Source organism: Crocodylus siamensis, chromosome 5 (assembly GCF_052110815.1).
Source record: "Crocodylus siamensis isolate JL-2025a chromosome 5, ASM5211081v1, whole genome shotgun sequence".
Taxonomy (NCBI): Eukaryota; Metazoa; Chordata; order Crocodylia; family Crocodylidae; genus Crocodylus; species Crocodylus siamensis.
This window is the reverse complement of record NC_143399.1, coordinates 136373465-136387023: the sequence shown is the minus strand read 5'-3', so window position 1 is coordinate 136387023 and position 13559 is coordinate 136373465. Positions and strand designations below refer to the sequence as shown.

At 40.4% G+C, this 13559-nt stretch overlaps 1 protein-coding gene across 5 annotated transcripts in view; it reads right to left on the bottom strand.

Annotated features, from left to right (window-relative positions):
• Nucleotides 1-13559, bottom strand: part of SNRK (SNF related kinase) — a 65678-nt gene that overhangs the window by 13831 nt on the left and 38288 nt on the right. For all 5 annotated transcript variants that reach the window (XM_090046439.1, XM_090046443.1, XM_090046441.1 and 2 more), the window contains one exon: nt 1403-1544. In XM_090046439.1, coding sequence (XP_089902565.1) covers nt 1403-1544 — 142 coding nt within the window. The remainder of the gene's footprint in view (nt 1-1402; nt 1545-13559) is intronic.

Here is a 13559-nt window from a genome sequence, read left to right as displayed (position 1 = left end):
CAATCTCCAACATATGGAAGTACTGGAACACATCAAAATCACTAAAGGGCATCAGTGAACATCCCAGAACAGGCCTCTCAATATGAATCATAATTCCCTGGTGGCATATGGTATTTGCATAGAGAAATTGTCCTGAAGACCTAATATGTTGATTTCCGGCTGCAACTTGAATCGGAAATAAGGAAAAAAGTCTGATGCAGTATTCCTGAGTGTGACAACTAGAGGCAACATTCTTGAACAACCAGTTAGACCAGGGGCTCCCACTTGACTTCTGCCTCTCTCATTGCTTTGTCTATGGAAGTGCTGGGCTCTCTGGGTTACCTCTCCCTCTGCCCAGGGGGTAGGGTGGGACAATGTGGCACAGCCCATAGTGATGGGGCTCAGGATGATGCCTGAGAGGTGCAATGTAGCAGGGAAGCTAGGGAGCTTAAGGTGAGGTGGGGAGCCCAGGCAGACAGTGTGAGGTAGGGGGGCACTAGGGCACATAGTGCAGCAGGAGGTGGCATGTGGTGTGTGCCCCTGGGTGCCCATAGCTGCTCAATGGTGTGGCCTGCAAGACATGCGTCCCCCAGCTGCTTGCAAGTAGTACAGCCCTGACTTAGAACAATTCTGGTGTCGTGTTCCCACCCTCCCCACCAATCATTCTTCTTATGAGTATTTTCAGACTACTCAGGCCACCACTTGAAGTTGCTTAGCAGTGTCTCAGACCTTTTATAGAGTGACATATAAAATACACGTACCTTTAAAATATATACACTTTTCCCTAATAAAGCAAAACAAAAATGGCATATAAACAAATACATGGAAGGTCTAAGGCTCAAAACATTTAAAAAGGAATAAATACAATGAACTTTGATTACAAAAGGTGAAAGATGCAAAGAGAATAAAGAAATGGTAATAACCAAGTACCTCCTACCGCTGATTGGCTGAGCCCCAGTGGCCCCGTTGTTGATCAGCCAGGAGGCAAAAACTGAAGCACATTTAAAACCAGTTTTTGCCTTCCTGCCCATCAGCAGCAAGAGGTGAGACCACAAGGGCCCTTCCACCAATCAGCGGTGGAGGGGGAGGGAGGGAGAAAAGTGAAAAAAGCAAGATTAAACAAGCCACTGCATAGCACACTTCCACTGCAATTTAGGTAGGTCCCTAGTAATAACTGTGCACTTAATAGATGGTGAGAAAAAAAATTAAAGAAGGTCAACAATTAGAGAAAAGGTCTACATGTTATATCTTATGAGTCAAAGCATGTTTGTCCATCAATAAAATGGTATGGAATTTCAGTTTGGGGAGCTCTAACAAATCAGTGATAAAAATAAAAGGTCAGTCCACCTAAAATAGCCGAGTTCATTAGTAACATCCAAGATGCCTATCAATGTTCCACCAAGTTACTTAAAGCTTTACTTACTCTTTACATTCTTTGGACACATGTGATGGCACTGTGTATTTGCAGTCCATTATCATAGTCAGAGTTTCACTGTCATTTGCTTCTTGGAATGGTGGCTGTCCACATACCAACATGAAAAGGATGACCCCCAGGCTCCATACATCTGTAAATAGTAAAATATATTTTCAATTTATTTTCAAGAGCAGAGAAAATTACTGCCAAATTAAAAAATGATTTTTTTCTATCAAAGATTCTAATAATTTTAATCAAGGTTACAATGACACAATCTTTCTAGGCATTATCAGAAGGATACATAATTCCCTTGTAATATAATACAAATGTACCATGCATCTTTTATTGACAGGTTTATGGTTTTGGATAGAAGATCCAAAAGTAGCAACTTAAAGCTACACACAAAAAACATTGGGATGCATAACAATCATAAATAGGCAGTCATTCTGACTTTCAGGTCTTACTACCTTTAATATTAATTTTCAAAGAAAGTTAATTGTTATAGTGTTAAAATGTTTCCGTGCTCTTGATTACAATGCAAGTATCAGAACGTTTCAAGATTTAGTTGTGCTAAGAAAGAAGTTATTTGGAAGCAATTGCTTATCTAAAAAAAATGTCTGGTCTGTTCAGAAGTTCATTAGACTAACACTGGACACGCATCTATATGTATAAAACGAAGTGTATGTCTGTATGTATGTTCATTTCTAAGTTGAGAATGGCTGGTCCCATCTATTCCAAACCTTCCAAAATTACTGAACAACACCTGAGGAAAATTCTAGGCAGGTTATTTTTCACTTGACCTTTGTTGGTGTTTCCAGTGACTGGGATTACTCCACTTGTCAGATCACAAACTGGTACCACTCCATTTTAGATGCAGTGAATTCAGTTCAACTGTCATTTCATAATAATGAAGTGTCTATCTGTATGTTCACTTATAACTTGAGAATGGATGGTCCTATCTACTCTAAGCCTTCCAAAATTTCTGAATACTACCCAAAGAAAATTCAAGGTGGGATATTTTTCACTTGACCCTTTTTGGGGCTTCCAGTGACTATTTAAGGGAACAACGCTTTTCACACAGACAGTTATATGTGGCCTGCTCCAGAGGTGGTATGCGAAGAAGGTTGTGTATACTGGAGCCAATAGGAAACACCATGAAGATGGTTTATAAATAAGTTCTAAATAAAGATCATTCATTTGAAATGTTGCTCCACACTACATATTTAATATGCTGTACTATTTTCTTTAAAAATAAACTATATTTTTTTACCTAAATATGTTGTACTAAGTTCTTGGAAAAGAAACAAAAACTGCAACTACAAAAATAACAACCCAGGCAAAGAATGGATCCTTCCGCTAGTATTATATATACTATAAACTATATACTATACTATACTGTCTCTGTACTTTCCAAAAGATTAGAATGGGACATCATCAATATTTAAATGTTTCTGTACAAGGTGCTGTAACAATTTGAATTTTTAGAAATATGAGGAAGATGGAGAATTAGATTTTATTTTACTTAAAGTTATTATATATTAATGCAATTCACCACTTATAACTGGTAAGCAAATTAAGGATAACCATATTAAATAAAATGTAAAATTTTATGAATTATTTAGGAACAATCAAACATTTAACACAGTTAATATGTATCGATTTCTAATGGATTCCACTCAATTATCACTGGTAGAAAAATGAAATGTTAAAAATTAGTTGCTGTTTCTAGATAAGTTGACAACAAAAGCTTGCAATTAATCATGACAATACACAATCATTTATTTATTGTAGTAAACAATCTATATTGACAAATTTTTAAAAAGCTGAAGCACAAAATGAAGCATGACTAAATTTTCCTGTGTTTATTTATATTCAGCAAAGAGAAGTGAATCATTACAGATAACATAGAGAATGGATGGCAACAAATTATGCATACATGAGTGACGACAGTGCTATAAACCAGGGATCGGCAACCCCTGGCACGTGTGCCAGAGTATGGCACACAAGGCCATTTTCCTCAGCACGCCACAGCCAGGCTGGGTTCTAGGCAGCTGCCACCAGCCACAGAGCCCAGGCTGTTAGCAGCAAGCAGCTGGGAGGCTGCAAGCAGCCCAGGCTGTGGCAGGCAGCAGCTGCCCAGAATGCAGGCCAGCTGCAGCTGGGAGGCTACAAACAGCTGCACTGCACTCCACAGCCCTGGCACCAGCTCTATGGCTCTGCGCCCAGCTCTGGCACATGGCCACGAAGGGACCCAAGTGCAGTGCAACCCTGAGTCCAGTGTAGCTGTTTGCAACCTGTCTGCTGCAGCTGCCCAGAGCCCCAGATGGCTGTGGGAGGCAGCAAACTGCTGCACTGGGTTCCCTGACCTGGCTTTGTAGTGGCATCAGTTGCATGTGCACCTTGGGATGGATGACAGGGGAGGGACCAGAGTTGTGCTGCCTCAAACCCTGTCCCAGCTGTGTGCCCAGAGGCATGCATGAAGCTGCAACCATGGAGTCAATACCAGGGCTGTGGAGCCTGGTGCAGCTGTTTGCAGCCTCCTTGCTGCCTGCCGCAGCTGATCCAAGCTCCGGGCAGCTGCAGCAGGCAGTGGACAGGCTACAAAAAGTTGTGCCAGGCTCCATAGTCCCGGCATCAGCAGATACACATGCAGTGCAGCACATGGTGAGGAGGTGGCTGGGGCAGCGCAATCCTGGCCCCTCCCCTGCCATGTGCCCAGGAGCACGTGTGCAGTTGCTGCCAGTAATGAGGATCAGGCCCCTCACAGCTCCCCTGCCTCTGGCATGCCAAGCCACAGCATGGGTGGAGATTGCCGACCCCCGCTATCAACCTAAAACTTCCTCCTGTATTCCATTTGCTATTACTTGCTCAATACTTTATATCTACTTGAAGCTAGGGAACAATTATAGTTCTCTCTAATTATGTAAACCATACACATTTATCTATTTCTAAAACAAATAACTCATTTTGCTACTTACAATCTATTCTTTCTACAGCTCAGCTAAAAAAATAAATCAGCTCAGTTTAGCCTAATTTTCTTTACTTTTCTAATTTATTCCAAGGAATCTACTGTTAGAAATATTATTAAAAATGCATTATCAATAGCAGATTTAGAAAAAACACAGCTGCTAGCCCTCCTTGTCTCCTTAATGGGAGAGGGAAGGGGGGGTTGGAAATTGAAGGGAAAACCACCAAAGGCCCTTCGTACTAAGGTATCACTCTCTCTTTGTTCTGCAAATTTACTATCTCTTTGTTACACTAAATCACACTTTCTTTCATGACCCCCACATTCTTAGGCTAAGATAAGAGCAATTGCCATTTCAGCCTTCAGGTTGAACCTTGAGTAACCTTGGATCCCTTCTACGCACGCGTGATAACCTAATGCATATTAAGCCTACCCGCCCCGCATACTTAAGTAGTTAATTATAATGCACGTGGGACGTATGAAGCGACATGTTTACATATATGTTTGTATGAACCGGAAATGAGTTGTAAAAGTTCCTCCTTCTGCACACGTGGTCAGGAGAGAGGGGATAAAAGCCTGCTAATGATTGTGCCCGGGGGCAGAGTGTTTGATCTTTTGTCTCTCTCTCTGACCCTATTTGCAAATATATACCTTTTGTGTTGCTAATAGAGTGTGTCTGTAGCTGAAGGTTTTTTTCCTCCTCCCGAGAAACGAACCACGATTTTTACATCACTACTTTAATTTCCAAGGAATCTTTTGATTTCTGCTACTGCTCAGGCAGAGAGGTCAATCCTGTAGGTATTGAGCACTCAAGCCCCAACTCATGAAAGCATATGAATTCAGTGGAGCTACTCACGACCTTAAACTTAAGAATGTGTTTCAATATTTTGCTGAATTAGTGCCAGGATGCTGAATATTTTGGAAGAAAAAAAAATCTGGTAACAGCAGCCTCACTAAAGAGTTCTACAAGGTGGAAAGAAAATTTCTAGGAAAGCTTTCTGTCTCTAAACCTAAACAAGTGGTTCTCTCTCACCACAAAGTTCCAAAACAGTTTGAAAATATTAGCATCCATACTGTTGTTTCCAAAGCAAAACACTGTAACATTTCCATATATGAACAGACTATGTTCACTTAACCTGCTTCATTACAAAAGTCCCATTATTTGGATGCAACTTCAGTGAACTCATGACAAACTTTTCTTTAATTAGCCAACATTACATAAACATCCTGGTTTAGTACATTATCTGCAATCTGGTATCCCAACTAGCATTTTTAGAAAGAAACAAACAGTGTATCTTTTTTCACACAGTAAAAAGTTGTGACTGCTTTAAGTTGCAAACATTTTAATTCAAAGATTCCACATTGTGTTCATGACAGGACAAACAAGTGTTACTATTCTGTTTGTAATAAGGTAATATCATAGTTTCATAGTTAGTAGGATTGGAAGGGACCTCAACAGATCATCGAGTCTGACCCCCTGCCATGGCTGGAAAGAATGCTGGGGTCACATGACCCCAGCCAGATGCCTATCCAGCCTTCTCTTAAAGACCCTGAAGGTAGGGGAGAGCACCATCTCCCTTGGAAGCCCATTCCAAATTTTGGCCACCCTTACCGTGAAGAAGTTTTTCCTGATATTTAGCCTAAATCTGCTCTGTCAGTTTGTGACCATTGTTCCTTGTTATGCCAAGAGGCACCCTGGTGAACAGAGCACCTCTGATCCCTTGCTGCGTCCCCCTAATGAATTTGTAGGTGGCCACGAAATTACCATTCACCCGTCTCTTGCAGACGCTGAAGAAGTCATAGGGCTTGTCCTGTAAGCCCCTAACCATACGAGTGGCTCTCTTCTGCCCCCTCTCATGTCTATCAACATCCTTCTTGAAGTACGACATCCAAAACTGGATGCAGTACTCCAACTGTAATCTGACCAATGCCACATAGTGGGGAAGTATCACCTCCTTCGATCTCTGTCATGCATCTGCTGATGCATGATAAAGTGCGGTTAGCTTTGCTGATGATTTCATCACACTGCCGACTCATGTTCATCTTGGAGTTCACTATGACTCCGAGATCCCTTTCCACTTCCGTGCTGCTGAGAGGGTCACTTCCCAGCCAGTATGTGTGCTGGATATTTTTGTGCCCTAGGTGCAGAACTATCTACTGACTGGTTACAACATCTACATCTAAAGGACGTGTTTCTTTTGAGGAGACAAAAGACCAAAGAAATCCAGCTTACCACAAAAATGCTCTGGAACCAAGGATACACATCAGAGCAGGTATGATTTAACAATGTAAAAAAATAGAGTTCGGTAACATTTATTACATGTAGGAATTTACACCAGATCTTGAAATGTTTTAGTTATGGTAAGGCAGGGGTGTCAAATTCATTTGACCCTATGGTATGGATCCAGAAAGCAAAGCTTTTATGGGTCAGAAAAGGCACCTCGACAGCAAACAAGCGGCAGTAGTAACCCCCTGGCGCCACCAACACAGTGGCTCTAGCAGCCGTGGGGGTTAATGCTGCCACAGCTCACACCACAATGACAGAACTGCATCCCTGGTAGAGAATTCAACCTGAAAATTCAGCAGTTGGGTGAGCAGCTGCCCTTATGGCTATTAGAGCCACTGTGTCAGTGTGCCCAGCACCTAGCAAGTTAACATGGCTGCACAACTGCTTTCTCCATAGAGATCTCAATCCAGAATTTCACTGATGCTGTTAACTACTCTAGGTGCTGGACATGCTGACACAGCAGCCAACTGCAGAGGTTAATGATTGCTTGCCCCAACATCAAATTTTCAACCCTGTGGGTTGTATCCAGCAGTGGACCTTCTGGATCCCAAGAAGCCCTGTGGGCTGGATGACCTGCTTCTGCAGGCCAGGTATTTGACACCATTGCACTGAGGGAAAACTGAAGGGCCTACAATTCTTGTCCTAAAGAAAGTAGTCTTTTCACTGCCAGCAATGCCCTGTATTATTAGGCATTGACCTAATATTTCATTCGCTTTCCAAATAAAGGCCATTTATCTATGTAAAAGGTAGCCACTGTCTAAGAATTTAATCTTTTTTCCCCCCCATCAACTAGATATTGCACTTCATGTACACAGCCTTTAACTGATAAAAAATTAAAAGGGTTTTTTAATACCATCACATGAAAAACCAAGGCAAACTCTTGATCACAGTATGACTTCAATGAAGCACTAACCTACAAGCATAGATTTATAGCACTACATACTTCTGTATTGTTACTAACTAAAGAGCCCATCACTTACACATATGCACAACACAACAAGTTCAACAAAGATCAAAAAAGGTACTGGAAGGCTTTTTGTTTGAATTTTTTATATTGTCTAGATATTTTTACCTTCTCTGAAATTCTGCAGCTACAGTGATTCTGTGCTATCAACGTTCAGAATTTAAAGTACTGTGAACATTATTAACTGTGATGTATTATGAAATAATCTATGCCACTACTAGAATCTCCTTAAAAACTATTTTGTTAGCCTGGTTTTTGTAACACCATGTACTAGAGCAGTCAGGAAATCACTGTGGGTAAAAATAGACACATTTTTAAAAACAGAACCTATTTCTGTGGTTGAAGAGACAGAACACTTCAGCCTCTTTGCTCTTCATATCTCATACTACAGCTACTAGCAAAACGATTCAGGCATGAGTCTGAGCCGGTGTACAATTTAGCTTCAGTGGGACTTACAGAGTTTGCTGGTAACTAGAAACAGCGGTGAAACAAATTACACGCTGAAAAGACAAATACTAAGCAGACAGTATTGCTCACTGCAAGGTGCACCACAGTCCTTTCCTTCAACGGTACTAGGAACTCAAAAGATTGACACAGCAGGGCCTTTTGAGAGAAAATAAAGCATCAACAGAAAGATCTCACATATAAGGGATTATGGCTGCAAAAGAATATATAAATCTCATACTGGCCCCTGAAAAGAAGGGAAGTTGAAAGAACTGGCACTAAAAACAACAGAGAACAAATCAATAAGCAAAGATCTTAGCACATGAGATCCTTGAAAAGCAAACTTCCTATTCCACGTGGAAGAAGCATGAGTTTGAAAGCTCCCCTTAAGAGAGGCCTCTCTTTGCGATGGTAGTAGATGAACTAACTAGCAATTTCTTCTTAAGATGGTTACTCTTACCTAACTTCTCCAGACAGACCATACCTGACCCAATGAAAAGAAGTGACAAGTTGGCCAACAAACACTTTCTTAAAACCTTTTAAATACTGTTTTCTTTTTCACTGGAATCTTGAAGTGACCTTCCTTTCAAAACAGAAAAATTTCAATCAGTTGGACCAAGAAGCCAAAGTTTTACTTAAGAAAAAAAGAAAAGGAAAAAAAAAAGGCAGCAAGAATGGGATAGGGGGCTAAGAAACTGGAGTGAAGCTCAGGATTCCTGGTTTACATTTCCAGCTCAGTCACAGACTTTGAGTGACCCCTGGCAAACACTTACCATATCCAATGTATTTGAGTGCTTTTTCCAATGATGCAAGCTTCATTTTTTCAGGTATTGAGAAATTAATAAAGACTCGTTCACATCTATGCAATCAGACCCTAGTTCCACTCAGGCTTTCAGTGGTGAAACACTAAGCTCTAGTAATTAATGTAAATTTTGCCAAAAAATCATATGCTATATTTTCACATTCTATTGAAGTTTAAATTAAAATTATGAATGGGATCAATTTCAAGGTCAAAGTCAGGAGTTACAGGCAGTTGGAAAAAAAAAGTCTGTAAATTAGGTAATAAGTTTTTTCATCTGCATTTAGATGTTTGCCAGTGTTTTTCTGGTGTTCATTTATAATCAATGAAATAACATGCTTCTACAGAAGTCAAAGAATCAGTGTTGTTCAGGCAACAATAAAGTGGCTATGAACAAAAGAAAAATACCAACTGGGTCACCTTCTCAACAAAAGGACAGGACTGGTGCTTATGAGTACTTCTAGGTGAGGGTTAACTAAGTGGTGGGAATGCCATTATGTTTCTTACTAGAATATTCAACAGTAAAACACCTGACTGAAGGTCTTCCTTTATTTGCCCCCAGTATAATACACTGTCCTTCCTTAGCAGGGCTTACTGGATAGAAAAGAGTGGTGCGACAGCACAGCGAAAACAAAAACAAAAAGTTTATTTTAGGCATTGTGACCCCACAGGTTTAAACACCTCACTCAAGCCACACTAAAAGTACATCGTCTCAAAACAGTTAAGTGATCTAAAACTGTATTTGCTGCCCACACCAAGTGCTGTGTAAAAGAAGATAGTGTGTGAAGGAAGTGGTAATGAAAGAAAACAAGAAGCGTTAAAGAATGCCTGGAGTAACTTCATAGTCATTGCAGAAACACTTTAAAAATAGATAATGGAAGAATTACTACACAAAACTGAGTTATTTACTGACATTTTAAATTGCCTCAACTAGTCAAGGATCAGTAAATAAACTCAAAATCTAACAAGATGCCCTAATGAAGTACTCCCTTTCCCACCCAGCCTAGGAAAGTATCTAAAATCCATACCGTTCCCATGTTTTATATAACACTGAACACCTTGGTAGAATATTTACTGAGTATATGGTAAAACTCACTGCTGGAAATATTTAGAGATTTTAAAGTCAGCCACCTACAGTGATATGGTCACCATTAGCTATATACAACACCTTCTCCCACCCCTTCACCCCCCTCAAAAAAAAAAGGCTTTAAAAAGGGTGGAAAAACCTGACTTCATTACTAGAACTCACAACCTAAAATTCTTGAACAGGAGAACTGCTAACAATATAAAAATCTATGAAATATTAAATTAACAAGCTTTTCTGTTCCACTACTACACTTCATAGCCATCTTCTTACAGAAGTTTGCAGTTACATATGGCATAGTTCACCACACAATCTTACTCTTTCAAGAGTGACAGATGCTTATTTTACTACTGCTTTGTTACACTATTATGGTTACAGAAAGCGCATTGTGTAGTTTTGATAGAAACCAATGTGCATCACTAACAAAAATTTCCCCTACCCCAAAATGTGCATTTTCAGGAATGATCTCTTTGGCTGCCTCCAAGTTAGATGCCTAAGAATCTGTGCATATCTGTGGTCATCTATCTTTCCTCTCCTTTTTAGCCATCCAGAAAGATTTCCAAAATCTTCAGGTAAGTTTATTTATTAAAAAAAACAAAACAACTTTTGTTAAACTTTATGCACATCAGTGAATTGTAATGATCAATAACAGAGATTCTGAGATAAGAGATGTACAGCAAACAGAACACAACAGGAACAAGCTACGTAACAAGAAAACTAAAGAGGCAGGCAGACTCTTTTTACAAAAGAGTGCACAGAGCATGGAAGTAGATGGAATGTGATTGACATCATGTATCCTTGGCCCTAGTGATTTATGTTGAGCCCAGAGGAGCTCATTTTGAATCAGTTTGTTCTGGAAACTGTAAAGTAGGGGGCAGGCTGGGAAGGACAAAAAAATTGCATTTAGATGTGCCTGAATTCCTAAAAGGATTAATACCATAACTTTAACAGACATAAATAGTAACATTTTATAGTCAAAGCTCTTACAATCCAAAAATACAACTCATATTCTGGTTCTATCAGGGAAATACCAAACATGTACCATACTGTATATCAGTGGAAAATGGGAACATGTAGATTGCTTTTAAATGGTGTCTGGCAAGAAGTCAAGCAGCCAATTGAACATTTGATCCAACGATTTAGAAAGAACAAGAAATGGTGAAGTTAATGTGTGAGATAGCACTTGGGTTTTTTGCAGCACAGAAAAAAGCTGTGCTGGAGTACAGGGACGCACAGTCCACTCTGATGATAAAAATAGAGTAGGAATAAACAAATGAAATATTTATATAAACTGATTTAGGAAAGTCATAGATGCAGTGTTCAAACAGCATGTGAAACTATGGTACTGTAAACACAAACTGTACAAATGCTTTCGCTGGTACAACTTACATGAATTCAGCAAGTAAATAAAACTATTCTGAGAAAAAACACTTTTCTTCTGATTAAAGTGCACCCAGAAATCATACTAAGATTTCTGGCAGTATGTGTCATTATGAACATCTCATTTGACAGAATACATTGCAATTCCTCATTACAGAAGAAGTATATGGTTTAGTGGTTTCTCACATTTTTCCATCAACAAGTATCTAAAGTGTACACACTGTTACAGTTCAGAATACTGAAATAATCTACAACTCTTAGACCTATGACGTGCCTAAACCAATGTCAAAAGTACCAGATGAGCAACACTGTTCCCTAAACCTAGGTAGCTTTACCCAATCCAGTGCAGTTATCACTGGAAAAGTCATTGGGAAAACTACACCATTATGTGTTACATAAGTTTAGTTGTAGTATGCCCACCTCTATCGCAGGCCAACTGTCTGTTGCAAGCAAGAAAGCAAGCAACCATTTAACAATTATCTTACCACCTAAGCCACAGGATAGCTTCAGATCTGCTCCTCCTCATTCTGGGGCATAAAAACAATGCAATCTCACTGTGCTCATCTCATCATGGCCCACTATAATTCTGCAGTCTTCTGAACAATGATGTACAAAACAGATCTTATATTTACATTAGAAGTGCAATGACTTGACATAATTCATTCATCTGTTTCACCAGATATTCACTATCAGGCCCCCTGTAGACATTCAGGTAAAGGCAAGATAGGATCTGATGCACAATCCACACAAAATGCTATATGTACATGGCAGGAAGCATGATTCTGGGATCCAGCATCAGATCCTATCACACCTTATTGTTGGAACACATGGAGCCCAGGATCACCATCTAGGACTCCCCCTGTACCAGCAAGTACCGAGCTCCAGCAGCTGCAAGTCCCGTACCCAATGTGTTAGTGCCTCACATCTGTAGAGACTGAATCCCACAACTGCAGACTCCTCCGGGTCCCAGCAGCACCCCAATGTAGGCCAGAATCCACAGCTATGGTACTCTCAGTCCCAGAAGCTGTGGGGAGCTGCCAGGGCCTCTGCTCAGCTGTGGGACTCCAAGCCTCAGGGCAGACCCTGTTACATGTGTAAATTAAACCATTTATAAAGTTACTACATATTTTCCAGCAATAGCTTTGTAGCTGAGTGGACTTTAAGGGGCCACAGTTAATTTGCCTGTGTAGCCAGCCCAACTTAATTGCTCAGTTAACCCTGTAATTGTTTGATACATGTGTTAGAAATATTATTAAAAATGCATTATCAATAGCAGATTTAGAAAAAAAAAAAAAAAGAACACAGCTGCTACCCATCCTTGTCTCCTTAATGGGAGAGGGAAGGGGGGGGTTGGAAATTGAAGGGAAAAACCACCAAAAGCCCTTTGTACTAAAGGTATCACTCCCTCTCTGTCCTGCAAATTTACTATCTCTTTGTCACACTAAATCACACTTTCTTTCATGACCCCACATTCCTAAGGCTAAGATAAGAGCAAATGCCATTTTTTGCCTTCAGGATGAACCTTGAGTAACCTTGAGTCCCATCCACGCACGCGTGATAACCTAATGCATATTAAGCCTACCCGCCCCGCATACTTAAGTAGTTAATTGTAATGCACATGGGACGTATGAAGCGACATGTATGAACCGGAAATGAGTTGTAAAAATTCCTCCTTCTGCACACGTGGTCAGGAGAGAGGGGATAAAAGCCTGCTAATGATTATGCTCGGGGGCAGAGGGATTTGATCTTTTGTCTTCTCCCTCTGACCCTATTTGCAAATATATACCTTTTGTATTGCTAATAAAGTGTGTCTGAAGCCGAAAGTTTTTTTCCACCTCCCGAGAAACGAACCATGATTTTTTTAATTCAACAATTGGCGCCCAACGTGGGGCTTCTCGAGGACTACCCCGGAATTCAGTGACGGAGCACCTCCGGTACCAGGGATTTGTGCACACCGAGCCGACTTTGGACTCACCCTGGTATTTGAGGTTTAAGTCCAAATATCCGGGAAGTTAAAGGAAGTATCCTATGTAAATTCTGAGTTTCTGGAGAGGCAGACACACTTTGGAATTTGGATCGAGATCTCTGGGGTATCTGAGTGAGTATACGAATTCCCTTTGCTCAATCTGGTGTACGGATCTAAAACAAAGGATGTGTAAGTTTGCTGAGAAATTCTAGGCTTAGCTCTCATTGTAAATCATCTGTTGTTGAGATCTTTTTGGTATTTGGTGTGCACTGGGCGC